The sequence below is a fragment of the Sciurus vulgaris genome (assembly GCF_902686455.1).
Source record: "Sciurus vulgaris genome assembly, chromosome: 7".
NCBI classification, from domain to species: Eukaryota; Metazoa; Chordata; class Mammalia; order Rodentia; family Sciuridae; genus Sciurus; species Sciurus vulgaris.
In genome coordinates, this window is record NC_136467.1 from 102,695,881 (window position 1) to 102,721,715 (window position 25,835).

The 25,835-nt window shown below is 34.0% G+C and overlaps 1 protein-coding gene across 1 annotated transcript in view; it reads right to left on the reverse strand.

The window, feature by feature from the left end:
- Positions 1-25,835, reverse strand: part of GFRAL (GDNF family receptor alpha like) — a gene marked incomplete at both ends in the record, with an annotated part of 56,604 nt that overhangs the window by 29,795 nt on the left and 974 nt on the right. The window contains 5 exon segments of the mRNA XM_079147378.1: positions 4,627-4,877; positions 10,381-10,711; positions 11,525-11,581; positions 23,937-23,949; positions 23,953-24,089. Of these exon segments, the coding sequence (XP_079003504.1) occupies positions 4,627-4,877; positions 10,381-10,711; positions 11,525-11,581; positions 23,937-23,949; positions 23,953-24,089 (789 nt within the window).

The following is a 25,835-nucleotide window of genomic DNA, read 5'->3' on the forward strand; positions in this document are numbered from 1 at the left end:
CAATCCCATTTATATAAAACTTGAAAATTTGAAAGTAAAAAAAATTGATTAGAGTTTTAAAATGTGATAGAATTAGAAAGGGAAACAAGGAATTAATAAATGCTAAATTCAGGTGGTTGTTTGAGGGGTATTTTAAAAAGTTCAAAGATCATGACAAATGTTATTTTTCTCAAACTAAATGCTAAATACACTTATTCTTGATCATTACATGTAGGATGTAAATTTTCTTTGGTAACTATTAATCATTTATCAAATATAGTTCTTCAAAAAGGCAGTAGAAATTATCCTGTTGAGGAAAGATGGTTGATTATTCAAGAAATGGTTAAATAATTTTCTTTATATAACCCATATAGCATACAGCATGCTCCAGATCTGAGCCCAAGGCCATTGCCTACTGGGTTTTCACTTTGCCAGAGGAGGCCATGAATTCAGATTATTGCAAGCGATGTACAGGTTAGTGGCTCCTCACAACCAGACAAAATGATGTACAGGCAACAAAAGTGCCATTACTAATATTAAAGAAGTATGATATTTTTTTCAATGAATATGAATTCACAAAAAAGAAATAGGATATTACCTATAGCTACTGAAAAGATACTTGGCATTATTTATAATAAAAATGTAAATTAAAATAAAATTTTTCTAAGAATGTAATTAGAACAAATGCTTTTTTTCAGTTTCTACCAAAGGTAACAATGCAAAAAAAAAAAAAGTTTTTTTGCAGTCTAGTAATCCTAATGTTTGAAATCCATTCTATTGAAATGCCAGCCAAAATGTACAATAACATTTATGATAGCAATTTCTGTAATACACAATTACATGCAGGCTTAATTCCCACATTAATAGGAGATTAGTTAATAATTATGGTATAGCTCAATTATAAGATACTATGCAGTTTTTAAGGAGAATTAAGTCACCATATATTTAAGTACTTGAAAATGGGTCTACTGCTTAATTTTAAATTTAAAAGGCAAACTATAAAAAATATATAGCTTGATTAAATAAAAAAATTTTGTTGATGTGTGTGTGTGTGTGTGTGTGTGTGCGTGTGTGTGTGTGTGTGATGTGTTTGAGGGCATACAAAGTATTCAAGGTATGTACAAATTACAAACAAAAGTCCAAAAGAATATATAGCAATTTTTCTAATGTTAGTGATCTCAAGAATGAGATTGTGGGAAGAATACATTTTTATTTCTATAGTCTTTAAAGTTTAAACTCAGGTCACATATGGATTGTATGCTTTCCATTCCCTTACTATTAATGAGGCATAGGTATCCTTTCTGGAAATTTTCCAGACAGAAGGAGCTGAAGTTTTACAGGCAGAGAGGTGATACTTCCATACTTATTCCATATCTATTTTAAAATACATACTTCCTATGCCAAAAAGACCTTTTGGGGCAAGGTGAAAAGAGAACACTCCTCTCCACTTGAAGTGCACCCTCCCTACTCATTAATAGAATGGGGAAAACCATGATGGATCCACTAGTCCTTCCCATTTCTGTGGTCCTCTTCCACATCCCTCCTCTCCATTTGCTCTGTGCTATAGAAGTGACAGAAGAGTAAGTCTGCTATGAACATACAGGTTAGCAGGAGAGTGGAGGCTAGTGGCAGAACACAGTTTGTTCAGGAGGTTCTCCTCCTCAGTCTAGTTCTGCACAAAGAAACAGACCAGGCTCTTAAGTGTGTGTCCAAATCTTATTGTTGAAAAAGAGCTACATTTTCTGACTGATAAGGCTTTGGAGCATGCTGGACAGACATGAGCTTGTTTCTTACATTTCACAAGCAGGAGAATGCAATGGCTCCAAGCAAGCCAGCCAGGGTTGGGACCCTTCCAGGGCAAGCCATTCTTCCCTGTCCCATGTGAAATTGAGAAGTCAGTAGTGTCTAACTCATGGAATTGTTAATGAGAATATGTGATTAATTTTGAAAATGTGACAAAATTTAAACGCTCTGTAACTGCTAACTACTCTATAGTTATGATTCTTATAACATTCTGACTTTGATACATCCATGTAGATTATTTCCAGACAACTTTGTACTCAAAAAGAGTTTTTTTAAAACTTCAGATAGCAACCCATTTGTGAATCACCAAATCAATTCAAAGGGTAATGATCAATATTGAAAAAAATAAAATAAAATAATTATAATGTCTAAGAAATATAGTCCATTGTTCACAAAAGATAATATAAAATATATTGCTCACTGTGGTCTAAAGGCAAAAGAGTTTCAGAAACCATGCTTCTAGGTTAAACACGTGTGACAAACTGAAAACAAAAGTAGGTCCTGAGTTTCACCCCATTCTGCTCCTTTTGAGAAAACTATGCAGAAGTTCAAGAGTCTTGGAAATATGCTGCAAAGATGAATGTTCTTGAAAATGCAAGAGAGTGTGAGGCTGATAAAGGACTTTAGGGTCAATGATTAGATACACATTTCCTTCAAAACTGTTTGTGCCACTCCTGTATATTTGGGGCAGGGAATAAAGTTTTGTTAGAACTAGCCAGGCCTAAGGGTTGGTTTTGGATTTTGTTTGAATCTTTTTCTATTGATTCAACAGCAAAAACTGTGACTTAGGCCTTTAAAGTTTCTATAGTTCTATATTCCTGTCACTTGAAACTCTTAGTATCAACAAATAAAAGTTGAAGGGAAAACTTCCTGAAATATAGTCTTACTAGGTGAATTTTAAAAAAAGGGAAATAGGCTTGAAGTTTTGTTTTTCCAAAAATATTCTCTTAGTCCTTCAATGTTTATGGATTCTAAATTTCCATTTATACTACCTCTCCATAAATATTTTTGCTCCATAAAGCATTAGTAGCCAAACACTATGAAAATCAAGTTTAACAAGAATTAAAAATATGTGGGAGAAAATCAGGCTTGAAAATAGAAGTAGGATTCTTAGACCAGCATTTTTGGAGAACTATTCTAGAAATTGAGTTATTACTAATAACCAGGATGTACATGTTTTCATGCATGTTCTTTAACATGTCCACCGAAGTAACAATACATATATTGCTGTTGGTTTAATTTATTTAGGTATTTGATATGTCCTGCTGTGATAGTATGTGTCATTCATTATAAGTACTTTTAGTTTAAACAGAATTAGTGTTAATTAGAGATTATTAAGAAAATATGACAACATGTACAATACTGCAGTTCTCTTTTAATCATGATTTCAGTTGAAATATGTCCATCATGCTAAATATAAAAATTGAAACTAAGTCACAGAAAACATTGTTAGGAAACAAAACCAAACACAAACAAAATTATGGGTCTGTTACCTATCATACAACAGATAAGTTTGATCATATTGATTATTGTGTACCATCTAAGTATCTACAAAGAAAAAAAGAAGAAATTTCAAAACTTGTGTGCATCTGTATATAAATATAGACATAGATATATATCTATATCTGTCAATTTCCCATAAATATAAAGATTTGGTTTGCTATAAAAACAATATACATCTATTATTTCTTTCTGGAAATAGTACTTACAACCAGGGACCCTAGGACTGGCAGAGGATTTAGGACCTGGAGGTTGGCAGAGACTGAACTTGAAGATGGATATAGAAGAGGTTTTGAATTAGAACACATTCATATTCTTAGGTTCTTTCTCTTGTAGAAAAAAAATATATCTTGACCATTCTCTCTTTGAGAATCTGGACAAATTATTTAAATTCATAAATCTCAATTTTCTTATCTCCAAATTAGAATACACAATAACTTCAGAAAATGTGTTTGTCACCTTATCACTAGAATTGATAAGCAGACATGTTAAAGACCAAAGGGAGAAAAAACTTAGATGAAAGATAAATACATTTTATAGAGGTTGAGGCAGTCCTATAGAGAACACTGTTAAATAATGGCCCTCTGTGATTCCTACCTCGAATACCCATGTCTTTGTGTAGTCCTCTCTCTTAGAGGCTCTGAGGTTAACCTTGTGATTTCCTTGACTCAATGGAATAGTTATAACTTGACAACAGCAGACACTTGATAAATTCCTGCACATTGGCTCTTAGGTACTAAGAATTTTGCTGACACCCTGAAAGAGTCCCAGAATTGCTGCTGAAGTGGTCCTCTGTAGAAGAACGATACCACACCAGCCAACGATGCTTGCTAAACACCATCTGGGATCATACAGTCTCAATAGACTACCAGATGGCTGAGGTCACATGAGTAACCCAGATAAAACTGTCAGAAGAATTCAACAGTAGATCCAAATCTAATCTGCAGAATTGTAATCATATAAATGTTGTTTTAAGTCAATATTTTGAACTGTTTTATTATTTAGTTTATAAATAAATAGTTATTGTTTTAAGTCAGTATTTTGAGCTGGTTTATAACTTAGCACAAGTTAAATCTTTTATATTTTTGGTACTGAGTTCAAAAAATAATAAGTAAGAGTGAATCATTTCATAAACTTATAAAAATTACCACGTTCTGATAGTAAATACAGAGATCATAATCAGAAAATAGATTTAAAAAGTGAATAACAAACACAAACTGTCTTTGTGAACTTTTTTGTGTGTGTGTGTGCAGCATTACCAGTTTTTCATTGCATGGTGGAAAAAAGAGACAAATAGAAAGATAGAAAGAATGATAGGGATAGGATTTCATTCAGAGAACTTACTAAAACATGATTTTCTATGAAGCATGTGCTCAAAAATCTTGCATAAAGACTCTTCACTTTGTGTAGTGCTCCTGCAGGTGCACTGTGCTTGAAGAATTGTCCCAAGGATGCCTAAGTAAGCTGCTTTGCAGTCATCACTTCCTGAGCAAGTGAGGTCCCGATTACTTAACATGTTGATGCAGGTTTCATCTTCCTGGCACTTTCCAGTTACACGAGGCCAGCATTTTGACTGAAATGTTCTGTAGCGTCTCCTAGAAAAGGAGTGAAGGTAAGAAATGTCTGATTCATTCTACTGTCTTTCTTATTCTCATCTTCCCTCCCTTCCCTTTATTCCCCTTTGTCTAATCCAATACAGGACCAGTGTAACTCCACATCATGTACAACCACAAGAATGGGATCCTAATTAGAATAAGTTATTTTCCATGGAGGTCTAATATGTCAAAATAGACTCAACTGTCATGTATATCTAAAAAGAACAAATGAAAAAAACAGGCCAGGTAATGCATGACTTAAAAAAAAAAAAAAAGAAAAAAAGAGTGAAGAAACAGAATTACCTGAGAGACTTTGTAGCATTATTTTTTCAAGTATAACATGGTTTTGTAGCTGGCATTTGGCTACTTTCCCACACCAAGAGATTTCAAACAAGGTGTTTGACCTTTCAAGCCAGTTTTCCCACGGAATTAGTGCTACACTATGTTTTCCACATTTCTGAGCAGACTCTAATTAGAATTTACAAAATGTTTTGAGATTCTCTGGCAGCAAGAAAAAGATATTAGGAGTTTACTTAATGACTAAGAAAATTCTTCAGAAATGCATCCATTCATAACTTTTCCATGTATTTGATTCTTGCTGTAATAGCTTTTAATAAATTCTAAATAATGCTCAACAATTTCATTTTTGAAACTGTCACAGTTCTCAATGGAACAAAGGATATTAATCTTCCAACTTAATATTTATCACCTAAAATGACTTTCTTCCCTTTCTTAAAAAGATCACCATCATTAGTACATGGAAGCCCTCAGGGTTCACAACACATGTGAGCTTTTTTATCCACAGAGAACTCCTTGGTTAAAACAGTAAATAGTCACATTGTTCTCAATAATCTCACATTTAAATCATCTTAAAAGATCAACTGTTCAATACAATGATGAAAGTTTATTAGTATTTAATACAATGTATAATTAAGAAAATACTACTAATTTCCTAAATATATAATTCTGAGGCCAGAACACATATGTACCTTTAATGAATATATAAAAAGATTCTGTGAATATAAGCTTTGAAAGTATGAATTGTCTTTCAGGAAGTTGACAGAGAATAAATCTGATCCTGAGTGATGTTTATTATATTTTATTATTTTATTATTTATTAATTTTAACATGAATTATTTTAAAAATATAGGTTCTATTAAGTTTAAGTTGTATAAATTATTTCATTCAGAAAATCATAGTGAACATTTGCCAGAATAATGAACTAAAAAATAATTCATTAGAAATAAAAATACTTTGAGGTTGGAGATATAGCTCAGTTGGTAGAGTGCTTGCCTCACAAGCACAAGGCCCTGGGTTCAATCCCCAGCACTGCAAAAATAAAAATAAAAAAAATAAAGTAAAATAAAAATACTTTGGTACAAAAACACCTAATTCATTGGAAATCAACATTTTTAACTTGGCAAAACTTTTTATACTAAATTTTCATTTTTGGTTTGGAATGTTTTGATGCATGGCACTTTTCATTATCTTTATTTTTTTGATATTCTGCGATGTTTTATTTTGGTTTATTGTTCAAACAATGAAGTGTTTAAAAAATAATTTTTAAAAATGAATTACTTCATTTTTATTTTGCTGTTAATTTTCAGTTATATTGAAAAATGTAACAAAATGTGGTTTATGTAATATCTGTACATTAAAATGTACTATATTCCAAAATGTAACCACATTTTGTAAATGAACCGTAACTCTTAAAATAAATGAGTGTTATAGAGATTTAAAGTAGGTAGAATTTTTTCTAAGCAAATACTTTTTTCACTACTTTTTGAAGTCATACAGATTAAAACTCAATGTGTTATAATTACCTATAAATTCCTAAACATATAATTGGGCAAAAAAGTAATCTCAGCTTCCAGTGAATCTCTATATCAGACAAGATACGTTAGAAATGTCCTTTATATTGGATCTTTTCAACTTTTCAAAAATTAAAGGAGTTTCAATCCCCTTCCTGAATTGGGAATCTGGAACAAGGATATAAATTTCATTTTAAGACCCAAGGTCCTGATTTGCCCACATACAAGCTCTTCCACAAAAAAGGAAGTGATAAAGTGTTTTCCATTAGGAGTCTTATTTTTTTCATCTGAATTACATTAGCAATAATTTAATATAAATTCTGGAAATCTCCCTAAGGCAGAATTTGGTTGAGAAAATGAGAGGATTTGTCTTTTTACATAGAATCCTAATATTGTATAATATTTCCATTGCCTCTATAAAGTATTCATTAAGGGATTATTTGCACATAGTGAAAGGAAATTGAAGACACACAGTCCTTACTCTCTGAACTAATCTAAGACAGAAATAATGTAAGAAGAGATATGGATATGTTCATTAAAATATAAAAATTAAGTACACAAAAGTGAAGGGAAAAATATGAATTTAGTGCTACCCTGTTTCAGATCTTGCACCAAACACTTTGGAGAGGTATTTAAACGTTAGAGATCTTGTAGAGAAAAATCACCTACTCTACCAGTCTGAGAAGATGCTGATACCAAGGGAAGGTTAATATAAGAGGATCTATCAGATTCTCAAGACTATAACAGCATGTTCTATCACTTGCCATTAAAATCTGTTAATTGAGATGGAGGCTCAGAAATATCATATTCTGAATGTTGCATGCAAATGATTTCAGGATACAGAGGTAGTATACATCAGTTCCCGGCACTAGAGTCAGGAAAAGTCAGGTATGCATCTACGGAACAACATCTGGTATTTTCACAAGTATTGGTTTAAAAGAGTGGTGTTCCTTTGGTGCTGACTAGTTAAAATATTATTAGATTTCATTATTAGTGTTTATAGATAATAGATAGGTAGGTAAATAGATGATAGATAAATAGATTTTTAGATAGAGTCTCTTTGTGATAAAAATAATGTACATGCTTGCATTTCTTGATTTCAAGAGATACTACCACTGTTATATACAACTAAAAACACCCACTGGCAAACGCATTAAGAAAAATATTTTCTTGTCATTGATCTTAAGACTCATTTCAGATTATTTCAGATGTTAAAATGTATAAAAATTTGTATGATTTATCAATGAAATATAGTAGTTCACTAATAAGTACTTCTGGAATAAATCCATTTAAAAGTTCTAAATCGCATTATAAATGTGTCATATACACACGATGGAGTTTTGCTCAATCATAAAAAAGAATGAAATTATGGATGGAACTGGAGACCATCATGCTAAGTGAAATAAGACAAACCCCAAATCAAGTGTTGAATGTGTTCACTTACATGTTGAATCTAGTCCAAGATAAGAACGGAAAAAATAAGTAGGAGGATCCAATGAAAATAGAGAAAGGGGATAGAGAGGGAGGAAGGAGAAATGGGAATAGAGGTAAAGGTGGAATGAAACTGACCAAACTATCCTATGTACATTTATGAATATACCATAGTGCATTTCATCTTTATATGTGTATATGTATGTGTACATGTTGTGTGTGTGTGTGTAAAAAAATACACTAAAAAACTATACACAGAAGAAAGACCAGTAGAGAAAAGGGACAAGGGAAGGGAGGAGAGGAGGATATGGGGAAGTACTGGGGACTGAATTGGAGAAAATTACATTCTATACCTGTATAATTATATCAAAATGAACTCTAATACTATGCATAAATACACTACATTATTTAAAAAAACTAATTTTTATCATTGACTTTATTATTCATCATGATAAATAGTTAAGCCTTAAAATAATGGGTATGCATTTTCATGACAATGTCCTTAAATAAAAACCTTTTGTGAATCCTATGATAAGAGGAAGAATATGTCAATGTTTTATTACTCAGCTAAGATAATTACCATATATCTCATAGAATGTACATTACAAGGAAGCAGTTACCTTTTTGACAAATGTTTACAAGATCTGGAACTATTTTGAAAACTGGAAGGACTAATAGTAAGAAAATGGAGATGGAAGGCTAAATGAAAGCAGTTTACAAAGAAACTTCAGGAAGTTGACATCATTAAATCTTTTAGTCTTTTGCCAGTGATGGAAGCAAGAGAAAAAATATGGCCAATTTTGTTCTAAGCTATCATACTGTGATCCAAATAAATTTTATTGCTTAAATAAAACTTCTACACCTATATCATCAATATTACAAATAATTTTGATTTATTCAGTTTCTTTGGTACTGTTGTTCTTTCCTGCACATTCTTACTCCTGTCCTATTGGAACTATAGATTTATGACCATATGAAAGATAAATTTGTATCTTGAACATACAACAATATGTGCTAATGAGGACTAGTGAAGAAAAGAAAGAGTCAGAATGTTGTACTAAATTTATGGTTCCCAAGAGTGATTACCTGTATAGGTAGCCTAGTCTCAGATGGGGGTCAGAGTGAAAGTTTTAAGAAAGGAGCCGGATCATTCTCTGCTCAAAACCCTCCAGTACCTTTCCATTTTACTTGTGATAAAAGCGGAAAACATTGCAGTATCACTCAGGGCCCTAGTTATCCAGGCCTGCCCCAACCCTACTCAATTTAATTCCTGGCCTCATTGCTTATTGTTTTCCCCTTGCATGCCCCATCCTCATGCTGTTTGCCCATGTCACTCATATTTCTTCCTCAACACTGAAAGAGATACCATTGGCTTGGTATCTCTTCCTTCAGATATGTACTGAGAGATCCATTCCCTCATTCCTTCAGGTATAGTAAAATGCTTGCTATTGAGATCTCTGCATTCCCATCCCAACTTCTTTGGCCCATTCACAATTTCCTTTATTCTGTTCTCTTTTTTTTATATCTCCAAAAGACTCATTACCTTATACTATCACATACCTCGTGCTTACTTATTATCTGTCTTCCCCCATTGGAAGGCAAACTGCCCAGGACAGGCATTTTTATCACATACTCACTGATGCCTAGACTACTATAGGTGCTTCATTAAGTTTCTTTTTTCTTTTTTAAATGAACAAATAAATGACCAACATTATGTCCCCAAGAATCTTCAGAGTGTGAGTTTAGGGACAGGATAATGGGTACATTTTTGGCATCATGGCATACATGGGTACTGGGAATGTCCAAATCATGTTCAGGCTAATTTCTCTTCATGATCTAAAGCCTAACACAGAAAGGATTTATTCTGAAGGTCAAAGAATCACCTACCAAAATTCTAGGACATTTGTCAGCCTTATATAATCATCCAAAAAAAAAAAAAAATTCCAAAAGTGTTATGCAAACCTGGACTGTTAACCACTTCTTTAGTTCAACTTGAATATATAATTAAAAATATGATTTCATGACTTCCAAATTTTTAGATACTGAATTTCTTTATTATAAAAATCTATTCTGCATTAAAATTTCAAAAAGGTCACTACACATGCACCACAGATTCAAAACTAGGAATTGTCTGGCTTTATTTACACCACAGTGGATAATAGTGGGAACTCCAGCTAATGTAATGGGATCAAGTGTTAGGACTGGACTGTAACAAATAAGGTGCCGAAATAAGAAAGTAAGGTATGCATGTTTTTACTCACCTGCATAATTCATCATTTCGGCAGCTGTGAATTACATTGAGGCAAGTAGGGGGTGGAATTATGTTCACCGCACATGGCTTGCTGTGAAGAGCTTCTTTGGACTGCTGACAAGGTATATCAGATTGAGCACAGTCACAAAAAGCCAACATCTGGGTAACGTTAAAAGGCATATTTTGATAGAAGAACCGTATGGCTGTTTGGCAGTGCTTCACATCACACTGATCTCCATTTGTTGAGCATGCTTTAAGGTAAGAGGCCAACTGTGCATTACACACCACATCCCCTACACACTCCTCTGTCACTTCCAAACAGGACTGGATCCCATTGAATCCTGAAAGCAATCGATACTCCCAGGTCATGGAAAAGTAAACACAAAACTGTACATTTAGAATCTACAGAAATTGTGAGAAAGTTATGAGCAAAATATAATGATGTACCAATGTACCATTTTTGGTAAACATTCCTTTCTTTAGAGTAAGTATGAATAGCCTGAGACCTGAGCAGTGGGGTATTTGAAATATCTTTCATCTATATTGGATATATATTGTGATCTAGAGTGATGGGAAATGTATTGAGCCCAAATCAAGTTGTACTAGAAAATCTCTGAGTCCAAGTCTCTCAAATGTAGACAATTAATTTTCAGAACTGGCATTTGAACTATATAACTTATGGTGAATTAATTGGCTTATCAAAATCATTCTAGTTCTGTTGCATATTACTGGAAGGGGATAGAAATCTCGACTGAAGGTCTACGTAATTATTCTAGCCTATGAATGTGTTTACATTCTGGAAAACACAGATATATGGGAATTCTAGCCCCCTCCTCACCACCACCACGTGACTATAGAAACATCGTTACTCTCAAACTATTTTCATCACTATTTTATGTGATGAAATCATTTGTAAAACTTAATCAAAATCTAGAATTTGGTTTCAACTGTTAAGTATTCCTCAGAGCATCTATGAATAGATGACGGAAGGACAAAGCAGCAATTAGTGAAAAAAAGTTTGTTATATTGGAACTGTTACCCACATAATTTTTTTTTTTGTATTGGCCTAAATTGAAGAAGCCCAGTAACTATTTTTAAATTGCATTGCCCAGTTATTTACAAGGCAGATAAAAATGATCACTTATAAACATTACCATGATAGGAAGGAGTAGTTAGATTCCATTTGAATTTATCATCCTCATTCATGTTATCTAGAAAGAAAACAAAGAAGCTCTCTTGTTATTGAATATTTTCCAAATTTCCTTGGATCATTTATGAATGAGCAATCGGGCAAAAATACAGGCAAGCTCATATAACACTTATTTAACCATTGATATTGAAAATTAGTAAGGTTCAGAAGAAGAAAAATAAACCTCTGAAATATCATTCGCATGAGTTAAACAGCTCTGCTTTGAGGATTCAGTTACTTGATGATCTAAACAAATGCTAATTAATGGCTAGACCATGTGCATTGAAGTAAGCAAACACTGGGGAAAAAGAACAGAAGGAATATTGTCTGAACAACAATAAAAGCATCCCATCCAAGTAAGGTCTTAACTGGATAGACATAAAATTTAAAAATTTTTTCCACCTCTGATTATTTTATCCTCCAAGAGTTCTTAGGAAATGTAATTATAGAACTAGAAAATCTCTTTGATAGAAGTGAACTCAGTTGCCATCTATTTCTAAAACCATTCCCAAAAAACCCATTGAGTCCCTCCTATGTACTGAGTCACATCCTGAGGATCCAAATCTGCAGTCCCTGTCATTGAGCATCCCCAAGGTCTGGTAGGAAATAGAAACCAAAGCCAAAATAAAATACAAGGAGCTCTAGTAGGTACGTGCATAAAATGGTGTGAGGGGTTTTCCTGTCACATTCAGCGTGGATGGGGGAAAGGGTTTCTGTCAGAGGATGGTGCAGCCTATTGATTAATCACTAAGAAAATTATCTAACTAAATAAACACAGAAGCCAATAATCTTTTCAAGTGGGAGGGGGTGTGATGGATTGAGAGATGCCAGATCTGACTTCCAAAAAGATGGAGCAGTTCACCTTCCCTTTATTTATAGTCGCACGGGCAAAGGGGCACTGGGAGAGGCTTCTTCTGTGAGGAACAGGATGAGATGGCGTTAGGGAAGCCAGCTGCTTAGAAAACTAGCATTTCCTTAGGGGTGAACCACCTTTGTACAGGGTCACCTACCCTAGGCTATCTGAAACAGTCTCTCATGACTGCCAGTTCCTGGGAATCAGACCTCTGTATCCCATGGCTCAGCCAGGTTTGATTCTACTAAACATGGATGGCGTCCCACAAAATGGGAAGGAAGTAATATGACTGGAATGTCATTTTTTAAAACAAAAATGCCATTGGCTATTAAGGTCTTAGCTCTTGTTGCAGCACAAACACCCTTTCATTACTGAGTCTGTCCCCACCTAACTATCTGTTCATTTTCATTACCTGCCAGCCCACTGAATCTACATGATGGTACAGTAAGGAAAATTCTTCCTATCCAAAATGTGTCACAACTTTTCCAGACTCTGCTTTCCCATCAGTGTTTGATATGGAGTTTTTCATTTTTTTCTATCAATCATGTGTCTGCTTAAGAATCACTATTTCTTCTTGAGTCCAGTCTCCTGTCTCTCCATAGAAGACCTGAAGTTCCTATGCCAGTAGTCCATCTTATATGAAATTCCAATAAACAGATCTCAGTAATTCATATGATTTTTCCATGAAATACAAAAGCCTGGGATAGACATTCTGTTACTGGCTAACACCTCTGCATGGCGACTGATTGGTAAGGTTGTGCCACACATCAGAACATATTGAAGAAGCTACTCTGGATGGGTAAGTAACCACTTCTTCATATGGACTGAATGGCTGTGTCCTGCCCCAAAATTTATGTTGGAGCCCTAACCCTCAGTGTAGCTGTGTTTGGAAATGATGTCTCCAAGAGGTCATAAGGTTAAATGAAGTCATAAGAGGGCAAGCCCTTATCTGATCTGGATAGTGTCTTTACAAGAAGAGACAGTAGAACTTTTTTTCTCTCTCTCTCCCCTCCCCAAGAACACACCAAGGAAGGGTCATGGAAGGATATGGAAGGAAGGCAACTGACTACTTATAAGCCAGGATGAAAGGAGTCCTTCTCAAGAGCAGATACTACTTGACCTTAATCTGGGATGACCAACCTTCAGAACTATGAGAACACAAAATTTGTTTCTTAAGCCGTCTAGATTAGCTTTGTTGTGTTGGCCTATTCAGATGATTCAATTGCTGTATGAGTGGTTAGTACCCAAAATGAAAAAAAACTGCATTTAGTATGGGAAAATAAATTTAATTTTTGATGGTATATTGCTTTCACATGTGATGAATAATGTATTTCAATAGATTCTTTGCACATTAAATGCAAAGCTCTTACTAGGTAAATGTGCAAAATGATATAGTAACTCATGTTTCAAAACACATGCACTATATCAACTGAACAGTGCTTAAAAGGGAACAGCAGGAATAGCAGTTTGTACTTACACACTTTCATAGCATGAAGTTCGTTATATTGTCTTGTCCTTGTGTAAGTATGAGGCATTTGGAAAAGCTAATGTGTGAGGAACATTCATTTAATAAAAACAACTTTTTTTTAAACTTAGGACAAAAAGAGCAAATTATCCAGAACAAAAATAAAATGACCAGTTAAAGGAAGAATACTTCCTGGACTTTTGCACTCTTCTTTCATATGATATATATTCACATGTGTGTATGAATATATGTATATGTGTATGTGTTTAGACACACACACACACACATATATATATATATATACACACACAAGTATATACACTTTTTCCTGATGATATTTTAAATAGTAGCATAATTACAGAGAAGAAAATAAAGGACAATAAATCCTGAGAATAAATAGAAGTGGACACCAACCATCTGAATTTTTAAATCATATACAAATGTATCAAAAAATACACACGTTTTCCTCAGGTCTCATCAAAATTACTCCTATATGTCTTTTTTGCTTTAACATGATAGTATCAGAAGCTAAACTCATACAAATATTTTGATTTAAATTTTATAATGTGATAAAATGTTAATCATAAACTAATAGATAAGTTTCTGTAAAATAATTAAATTCAACCAGAAGACTTCTTTTTAATATAAATGAGATCTTCAAAGGAGATTGGACAGGGTTGGGGTGCTATGGTGCATGCTTGAAATCACAGTGACTGCAGAGACTGAAGGAGGAGGATGGCTAGTTTGAGGCCAGTCTTGGTAGTTTAGAGATATCCTCTCCCCAAAAGTAAATAAATAAATAAAAGGACTGAGGTGTAGCTCAGTGTAGAGTGCCCCTCACCCCTGAGTTCAATCCCCAGTACCAAAAGAGAGGGAAATGTGTGTGGAGGGAGAAAGACAGAGAGAAAGAGAGACTAAAAGAATCAGTCATGGAAGAAAGAGGTAGGTAGAAGTATAATTGGCATCTTGGAAACCTGTCTTTTCTCCAGTCTTATTTTCCCTCTCTTGCTACTTGCTGTTGCCTATGTCCCAAATGGAACACATCATGGTTTTATTAGAGGGTGTTTATATCTGCCTTGTCAATTTTACAGCTTCCAAAATATTGTTTACCCATGTAAAGCCTTTCTCCTTCTTTTAATTTAATGCTGATGGTCCCTGCCTCTATCCTCTTATCAAATACTAATTTCAAACTCTTGCCCTGATATTCATCACTGATCTCAATCTTCTGCTCCACCCAAATTCTGTCACAGTGCTAGCTCTAGTCTACCACCTTACTTCACAATTCCCTAACCATAGCTCCTACAGTCTTCACCTGCCTTCCAACTATGCCACACCCATAATCCAACTCTAAACTTGACATTTACTTGAATTTCTCTTTTGATTACAAATATTAATTATTCTACTCTCTTCCAAAAACTTATGTCATTTCATAGTATATGTGCCTCCAGGACTTTCATCTTCATATTTCCTTCCAATCTTTTAACCATTTACTGAATTCATTGATGCTTTCCATCCTAAATATACTCACTAATGGACGAAGAGTTCCTTGTCACTGTTATTCCCTCTTTAATATCCTTAGTACTTCCTTAGCATAATTATGGCCGTATACATTTACACTGTTTAATTTTCTCATGAAAAAATCACATGATCATGCAAACAGGTATCCCTACAATTTTTTTTAAAGTTCCACAAGGTTAATACTAATATATATTATTTCATGTGTCATCAAATATTCTGCATTCACCTCAAACTTCACATCTTACCGTTTCCTTTGTCAGTCTCATAAGATGACCTTGATTCACATTTAATTCAGACAGTAGAGCCTTTCATTGGGAACCTATCTGAGCAAGAGGGTAGAGCTGGAAAAGTGACTCATGAGTTCCATGAGAGTAGGAACTGTTTATCTCACTGTCTTATATTTCCACTTAATAGCACTCAGGGAGCATAATTCGAATATATCGAATGGGTATTCATCACCATTTAATGCATGACTAATCAGTTTTACCACCATATCTGAACCATTTCCATCAGCATACATATCTTATATTTTCCATCTTGGAAAAAAAAATCTCTTTGCAACAACCTTCTTTCAAAGAGCATTCTTATTTTTCTGGCTTCAATTTCCTTCCTTTATTTCCTTACATACTCTCTAAACACCTCCTTCAATTCTGCCCTTGTGCTTTCCACTCCACAGATGTTTTCATCAAGGTCATTTATAACCTCCACGTTGTCAAAAGCAGTACTAGATTCTTGGTCTTTAATATCTCAATCACATCATTGAATCCTCTTGAACTTTTGCTGCTCCTTTAAAACCTTTCTCTACTTGACTTTCTGCTACTATTCTTTCCTGTTTTACCCTCTCTTGTAGATCCTTTTAGCTTTTCACTACTGCTTCCTTTTCTCCCATAGCAGTAAATGCTGAAGCATTCCAGAGGTCATGCTCCTCTCCCTTTTATCTCTTCTTGATCAACTAATATCAATATATGTCCAAAATTTGATAGCATCTCAACCTGCTGCCGATCTGTTCCAAGATACCATGTATGTCTTTGTTAAAGTCACCTAGTCCCATAGTCTTTATATACCATCTAGAAGTAAATGACTACTTCCTTTCAGTATGTGCTTACTGTACAGATCTCACTTCTATATGTTGTACATAAATTTCATTAAGTAGGATTTCCTACTTGATACCTTTGCTTAGATAGCTCATAAACATTTCAGACTTAAAAGCCCAACTCTGACTCCCAAAATCTCCTTTGTCCCCAACTAAAGCTTCTTCTGGGAGCTGTTCACATATTACTTAATGAAAATAATGGCAACCAATTCTTATAAGTACTCAAGACAAAAACTTTGGGGTCAACTTTGATTCTTTTATTTGCAGTTCCATCAGATCAACTAATATCAAAATATTATGTCCAGAATTACACATTTTCCCATACTGGTTCATCATCCATCATGTTTTACTGTCTTATTATAAAAGCCTTCTAACTGACTTTCCTACTTGGGCCTTTGTTTTTCTTAGTTGTCAAACAAGAAAATGATCCTATTAAAGATTAAAATTCAGGTCATGCCTCTCTCCTGAACAAAAAATCTTCAGTGATTTACTATATGACTTAGAGCAAGAGCCAAGGTTTTAAAAAACCTACAAATATATATATATGATTTTGCACCTGTTATACTTCTGATTTCCTGCACCTCTCTCTCTTGCTCTCTCAACTCTAACCACACTGTCTCCTTTGCTATTCCTCCAACCTCCAGACATACTCACTACTCAGGACTTTTTAACTCACTGTTTTTTCTGCCTTAACTATTATTTCCCCCAGATACCTACATGGTTCATTTCCTTGTCTTTTGAAATCGTTACTTAAACATTAATTTCCTCAGAGCACCTCTCTGACCACTCCATTAAAATTTCAGACCACCCACCCAGATCCCTTTCCTCCCTACATGTTTTATCATTCTTCTTAGTACTCAGCGCTGCTTAAAATATATACCTTAAAACATTTATCCTGCTAATATTCTCCAGTCCCCACATCAGATGCTGTGGTGCACTAGTCAGGTCTCCTGGGTGATCTAGGTACTGCTTTCGCCAGCTCCTGGGTGTGCCATTGAGTGATCAGTCACTCCATCCTTTTCCAGGCATTGCCTTCTCTAAGGGAAGTAGTCACAACAGGTCACAGGCTCTTCCAGGGGACAGCTCATATCCAGTACTGATCCAGGTGAGAGGTACAAAGGACCAGCTCCCTTAATCTATAACTCTGAAAGGCCATCCCTGATCCAAAGCTTTCTGTGGAAGCCGCTAAGTTAGTTCTCCAGAGCAACTGCATTTCATTTCAACCCCTCCTTCCATCTAACCCTGTGTCTTCTTTTTAGCTTTTGTTCCTGTGTGTGTACCTCAAAACATTTATTTCCTGCAGGCAAACCTCTGTCTCTGTGTCTGTTTCCAGGGAAACTGACACAGACACTCCTAGATTTAGAATGCAAGCTACTGAGGAGCAGTGATTTTTGTTTCATTTACTCTTTTTATCTTAGGACTTAGAACATGGCCTGGAGCAATCACAATAAATAAATGATCATCACTTACCATATTTTATCTGTTTATTTAATATTTTAAATCCCTTGAAGATAGTAAGCTCCTTCAGTGAAGGACTGATTTGTTTTTAAATCTTATTACATAGAACCTAGCACATTGTAAATGTCTCCTACTTGTTCAATGAATGAATGAATGAAATTAACATTATGCCAAAACATCAAGCCATGTTTGTCTCTTTCTTTGTAATCCCCTTTGGACACAGTTTGTGGTATTGAGCTTTCAAATTTAAGTTTTGTAGAAAAAGGACAGAAATGATAGAATTGGAATGAGAAGTTGAATATTTTTCCTTAATATTCTTCATTTTTTGTAATTATACTTATTGTTCCTAATTTTGATTTTTTGAATACTAACCTAAAACAGCATCTTCATTGAACCCATCCTCAGAGTCTTCGCTTAAGGTGGGGACTTGATTCATTTGAGTATGCTGTGTACAAATGTCTTCGAGTAAACTTTTCCAAATTTGAGTACAGTCTGCTTTTGAAGGGTCACTGCATTGACACTTCCATGAAATCATTTCTTCCAGCCTTTCTCTTAGGGCTGCACACAGTTGTCTCCCACCCAGGCTCTTGCATTGTTCTGTCTCTCTGCCACAGGTTTCCTTAAAATGCTCATAAAACTTAGTGCACTGTTCGGATTCCTGGCAGACATGTGCACAGTCAGTCTTCTTTTCAGCCTTTAATGATGTATCTTTCTTATGGAACCATTGAGTAGTATTTGACGTGGAAGCCAAATCTGAGGACAATGCTGATTCTCCTATAAATAAAGAACAACTACAAATGAAATAAATTCATTTATTTATGACTCTTCAATATGCTTTTAATAAAGCATACAGACATATCTTTTATAAACATTCTTATCTTTCAAAAATCAGTGGGAAATTATTTCAAAGGAGCAGTTACACATGAGATTGAATTTTTGAAAGTTGAGAAACATAACACAATAATTTAGAGTTTACAGAAACAACATAATGTTAATGCTCAATTTTTTAGTGATATTTTGTCCTCTTCGTTTACTTTCTTTTTATTCTATTTTCATGGTTAGTAAAATCATTTAACTTAAAATATGTATAGGGTAATCCATTATTTCTTATGTAAATTTTTATGAATTTCCACTTCCTCCTAAAAATGTATCTTTACTAAAGTGTGTCTCTACCCTTCAAAGTCTTTTTAGACAGTTTTCCCAATTCCCCTGAAATGAATTCTATAAATATACTGTTGGTCTATTTAAAGACTTCTATATGTACACCTTATGCATTGTAAGGTAAGACATTTTTGCCCACACACACTCAAATGGCAATTTGTGCCCCTTGATGGTTCTACTGCCTTCATTAAGAACACATATTCTATTAGAAAGAACCATTAAGCCCAGAATTATATAAATTTTATAAAAAGAGGAAAGGGAGAGAAACTTCAGCAGAAGATTCTTAGTAAGTTTTGCAGGCTTTCAGATGTTTACTACCTACTTCTAAAATGTCTTGCTGTCCTCTGAGGCACAAGAAGACCTCCACATCACATGTGGTGGCAGAGGCCTGTAATCCTAATGACCCAGGAGGCTGAGGCAGAAGGACAGCAAATTCAAGGCCGGTCCCAGAAGCTTAGCAATACTTTGTCATACAATTTAAAAATGAGGTGGGGAAAAAGGCTGAGGATATAACTCAATGTCAATAGTAGAGCAACACAGTTTTCAAACCCAGAACTGGGAAAAATAAGAAAAATAAATAAAAAGACCTCCACTTCAATGCTCCTGAGATCTTAGCATTCTTCCTCCAGCCATTCATTGTTTTCCTGTTGGAGTGTTTGCTCTAATTGTTCTTTTCAGTTAAAAAAAGTTTTGGTTTTTTTTTTTTGTTTTTTTTTTTTTTCTTATTTCCTTAAATGAGTATTCCTACACATTAGTTTTTTCACGTGCCTCATACTTCTGCATAACCGCCTCCACGGTATGAAAGTGTGTGAGTACAAACTGCTACTGCACCTTTGTAAACACTGTGCAGTCTCTGTAGTGCATGGGTTTTGAAACACACACTACCATAGCATTTTCCACATTTACCTAATAAGAGCTCACGACAAATCATTATATTTTATAAATTAGAGTCCTTAATAAGACAGAGACCATCTCTTGAATCCCTAATAGCTAGCATGTCCAGGCATGCATGTACAAGATGTAGGTAATTTAATGCTGTACTGATATAATTCATTGTTATATTGGTAATTGCATATTTTGAAATGAAACTTAAGGTTACCTAAATGTCAACATATTTGATAATATATATGTAAAATATAACAATATTTGTAACTGAATATTTGTATATAAAATGTATATATATTCTGGTTAAAAGTCAGTTTTGCTCAATATTGTCAGTCACTCAAGAACAGGGACTGTCTCATTCACCATTATATTCCTCAGAGTTTATATTACATCTACATATGTAAATTGAGTTACCAATATCTTAGATACATGATTTAGATGCTCAAAATGTTTAATGAATTTTAATATTTACAACATATTTTTATTGATCATCTGCTTTGTTTCAAAAATTTTATTGGGAGTTTTAGCATATTAAAAAACCCAGAAATGCCAAAAGTGATTTCCTGAAGAACAGAAATGTAGATACTGGGGAACATTTTAGGAAAGTAAAGGAAAGAAAGAGAGGTCAGGTTTGGTGGAGAATGCTGCTGTTGAGATCGAAGGAATGGTAAGATTTCAATGTTTATTTCCTCTTCTAAGCTGAAATATAAGCAATCAGTTGAATACTCTTTCTAAACCTAAAACCAAGTCAAGTTTATCATGAAGTGCATTTGTGAAATCATTTAGGTCTTCTTCTCTTGCTCATAGATTCTAAGGTTTTTGTAGGACTGGTTTATCAATACTTCCACATTGCAGTGTTTAATAAATTTCCATGTGAGAAAAAGTGGCTTTAGCATGTCAGTTGACTTCATTTTAAATGCTCCAAATTTGTAGATATATGTTTAACTGATAACATATTCTCCAAATTTGTAGATATATGTTTAACTGATTTGTCCTAACTTGGTGTGATGAAAATGATGATTGAGATAGAAAATGTCTCAATTTCTTGAAACAAAATAATGGTTTAATACATTTCAAACGACTTCAATCTAAAATTAGCAAAGGCCCTTATTTATCAAACAAGTGTCATTTTCTGGCCCTAAACTATTTAACCTCTCCCCATTTTAATTGTTGAGTATTTTCTGTGTCCCTCTTTTACTAGTTTTAAAAATTTTACAGTTTCTTTTCCTATCATTAAAAAGTTCCCTTTGGTCTCTTTAACTAGATTATGACATTGTTTCTGAAAATACTTTTCTTCTCATTTTATATCCTTTCCTAATGAATCTTATTTTCCTTTTTGTTTTTATCTGCTCATAAACCTTTGACTTCAAAATTTGCGTCTCTATATTTCTCTTCTCAACTCAAGATCTTGCTTCCAAATACCAATTGAATAAGGCATGTTCTAATACTTCTTTACTTTCAATTTTATTTTTAGCATGGGAAACTTCATAAAAAAATTACAAACATTCCTAATTTGAATGTTCCAAAGAATCTTTCAGAAAAAATGTTTCCAAAATACAATGACGCTTTTGTTCCCCAATCCATATTTTCTTCTTTATTTTTGATTCCGTGTAGAGCAATTGCTTTGAATATCATGCTCAGTACATTTTCTTCTCCCACTCTCTAACTGGTCACCAGTTCCTACTAATTATAACTCATAAACATACTTAAAATATGCTCTCTTCTTATATTCTCAGCACTAGTATGTCAGTTTAGGCATGTGACTATTATGGTTTGGATGTGAGGTGGCCCCCAAAAGCTCATGTGTGAGACAATGTAAGAAGGTTTAAAGGTTAAATGATTGGGTTATGAGATCCTTAACCAAATCAGTGAATTAATCCCCTGATAGGTATTAACTGACTGGTAACTGAAGGCCAGTAGGATGTGGCTGGAAGAGATGAGTCACTGGGGGCATGCCTTTGGGGTATATATTTGGTGAGCTAAACTTAGTCTCTCCCTGCTTCCTGATCATTATATGAACCTCTTCCCTCCATTCCAGTCTTCCACCATGATGCTCAGCCTCACTTTGAGCCCTGAGGAATGGAGACATCCTCCAATGGAATGACACCTCTGAAACCATAAGCTCCTAAATAAACTTTTCCTCCTCTACAGTTTTTCTGGTAGGGTCTTTTAGTCACAGTAGTGAAAAAGGTGACTAAAACAGACGTCTTGCCACCAACTTATTTTGATGCTTTTTAATTTATATCCCTGTCTGCATCTTTCTTTCCCTTCCATTCCATCTTCTACCTTATGACCAGTGATATCATTTGAAAAACTGATTCTGCATCCCTCTGTTTAAAATACATAACAGATCCTCATATCAAAGGTTTAAGGTCTAATCTCATTAGAAAGACATAACTTCAGTTTTCCTCATTTTTCACTAACATCTGGTTTCTTTCCAGCATTATCTCCTAATCCTTCTCCATTCTACAATCCAGCCTAACAAAAGATTTGTAGGTCTACAAATGTGCTCTGCTTCATTCTATTTCCTCTATTAAAAAAAAAAAAATTGTTTGCCTCCCTAAAGAACACAGTTTACCCTAAAAGGCTAAGTCTGCCAAATCTTATTTTTTTTATTTTTATAAAATAAAAATTAAGAAAGTGGTGCTTAACCACTGAGAAAAGTCAAATACAAAATATAATTTTTTACATTTTATTGAGAGACAGGGTCTTTCTAAGTTGCTGTAGGGTCTCACTAAATTGCTGAGGTTGGCTTTGAACTTGTGATCTTCCTGCCTCAGTCTCCTGAGCCACTGGGATTACAGGCATGTACCACTGCACCCAGCTATGTCTGCCAATTCTGTGAAGCCTTCTGGATCACCATTATTTCTTCCTCTATGCCTTCAAATGTTTTGTTATATGTGAATATGTGCATGCATACTAAATAGAATATAGTACATTGTACAAATTATATTAGGTAATCATCATTTTAATTAAGAATTGAAATTATATTAAATATGCTTTCTGATGAGACTGAAATTAAACTAAAATCAATAAGAAAAACATCCAATCTGGGAAATCAAGGATATTTGAAAATTAAGCAACAAGTGTTTAAATAAACTGTAAGTCAAATGGAAGTTCCCAAAGAAAAGAAAATATTCCAAATTAAATAAAAAGTAAAATATATAGCATGCAACAATTTGTGTGTGTGGCTAAGACAGTGCTTGGATGGAAATTCACAGTATTAAATTCTCATGTGGGAAAAATAATAAAACTTCAAATCAATGACCAAAACTTTTATCTGAAGAAAACAGAAAATGAAGAGTATTTAAAATCACTGCAAACACACACACACAAAATAAGCAGCAAGGGACAAAATTGGAAAAGAGAAAGAGAAAGAGAGAACACAAATTATAAATACCCGAATGAATGAGAGGACATCACTACCACTCCTACAGACATTAAAAAGAACAGAATATTAGAGAAGTAACTAACAGATGGCAAAAAAAGGAAAGAGTTAATTAGAAACTCTAAATATAAAATCCATCTTAAGGAAGACACCAACTACCAAAGCTCACTCATGAAGAAATATATAACTGAAATAGTCTCATAACAATTAAGCACATTGAATTTATGTTTTGGAACATCCAGTGAAGAACGGCCTAGGTACTTTTCACTGATTGATTAACTCAGTCATTGAATAAGAAATAATGCTAGTTTTTGTATACTGTTCCTGAATATGAAAGAGATGGAAATACTTCATAGTTCTTTTGAAGAGGCCAGTATTATTCAGATAACAAAACCAAAGACCTTATAAGACAAGATAATATGCCAATATACTGCATGAACATAGATATGTTAGCAAAATATTGGCAATCAAAAACCTGCAATACCACAAAAGAGTAATGCATTATGACTGAGCAGGGCTTAACTTTGCAAGAAAGACTTGGATGAACAAGCATTACCGGATTTATTGATTCATTTTTTTCCAAAAAATTTGTTCACAGTGCAGTAAAGGTCATCTGTGTAGAGACACTCTTTGAACTGGAAATTGCTGTCCACGAAGGACTGTATTCTCAGGTTACAGTGTGATGAATTACTTATCTTGCAGGGATCACCTGAATTTCACAATCAAACATATAACACTCCAGATATTAATGTGAACATAACTTTTGAATCCTCCTCTCCAAAGTACTTTATTTTTATTTATTTATTTTTTTGTACCAAGGATTGAACCCAAGGTGCTTAACTACTGAGTCACATCCCCAGCCTCACAAAGCACTTATATTATGCCAATCTGGGTATTTCTTTAGTATGACATGATTATGTAAGGTTGTTGCAGGATGATCAAATAAATGACTTTTTACACAAGTTATCTATTTTTGCTCTATTTTTCCCAGAGTGTACTTCGAAAAATAGATTGAATCTTTCTGCATTTTAAGTTGTTTATCCCCACATAAAATGCCAATATTTGTACTTCAGAAATATTGAAAGCTGTGCTTATATGAAATGACCAGAATGCTTTCTATTCTGTCAGTTTAAATACTTTATTAGCTATTTTATCTTAATCTGCTATTTTATTTTACGTATCATTCTGAGATGTGTAGGTGGCTCTAAATTTATTGAGAAATGAAGTGAATCTGGCACTGATAAGCACTCCATAAATATTACTGAATAATTCTTTTATAATATAATATTTCATTTTCTGTTTTAATTTAAAAAACCATTTTCCTCTACCCCAGTTTTCTTTTATTCATTATTCTGAATAAAACTACTTTGTTTATTTTGCCTGTGAATTTGAGAATATTTCTATTTCATCTTCATGCATGAAATAATTATGCAAATATTTTTGTAATTTACTGAAAATGTCTTGCTATTGTATACTAAAGCACATAAATTATAATTCATGACACAAAGTGTGATATTTTAGCAGCACATTTTAAATTGCTTTATATAACAAGGAGTTTCATCATCAATACAAATAAAAAATTTTGTTGTCCTCTGTCCTCATCATAAAATTATTTTATTACTTTAAGCAAATTATTTTTCCTGAATAGAAATATGAATGTTGGATTAGAGAGCTATAATTTTCCTTCCAGTGTGAATAGTCCACGTACTTTCTCAAGGGCAGAGAAGAGCAGAAACTATCTGTCTTCCTGTACATCCTGTGTAATTCACTGAGGTCATGTTGCTGGGCAAGACTTACTGGTGGAGATTGTACACGTGGGCATTGTTAGAACTGTAAGTTGCTACCTTTTAACCCAATGCAATCTGAGGTAAAGAAAGCATTTGAGGATAGTCAAGAGTCATGAGCAGTATGTGATCTAATCTTTGTAAAATGGATGGAGAAATGGAGCAAAACATGGGAAATACATTTTGAATTTTCCTTTGGTATTTCTCTTACAGAATATTGCACAACATTCATCAGCATTTAAGAGTATTACAATATCTATAATATAAGATGTGGTTATATTTGTCATTATGTTACAATATTGCATTTTAAAACTAATTTTGTCATGTCACTATTAGGGCCATGTCAAACTATATAATCAGTTTATTATATGTATTGTCAGTGAATCGAGTCTTATTATAATGCTTTTGTTATCTAGTGTACTGCCTACCTGCCCTAGCTGAATCTCCACCCTGATGGCATCCATCTTTGAGGATAGTATGTTTTAAGGCCACAGCGTTCGCTTCAGTGTGCTAGCAAAAACTATTCAGATTCAAGATGACTGCCAGGGTTCCCAGAGTGATCCACAGTCCTTAATTTTATTATAATCTCATTTTCATACCAAGCAACAAACCTGCAAATCACCATGATAAGAAGACCCCACCATAAGGGGAGAAAAGATGTGATGCCTGAG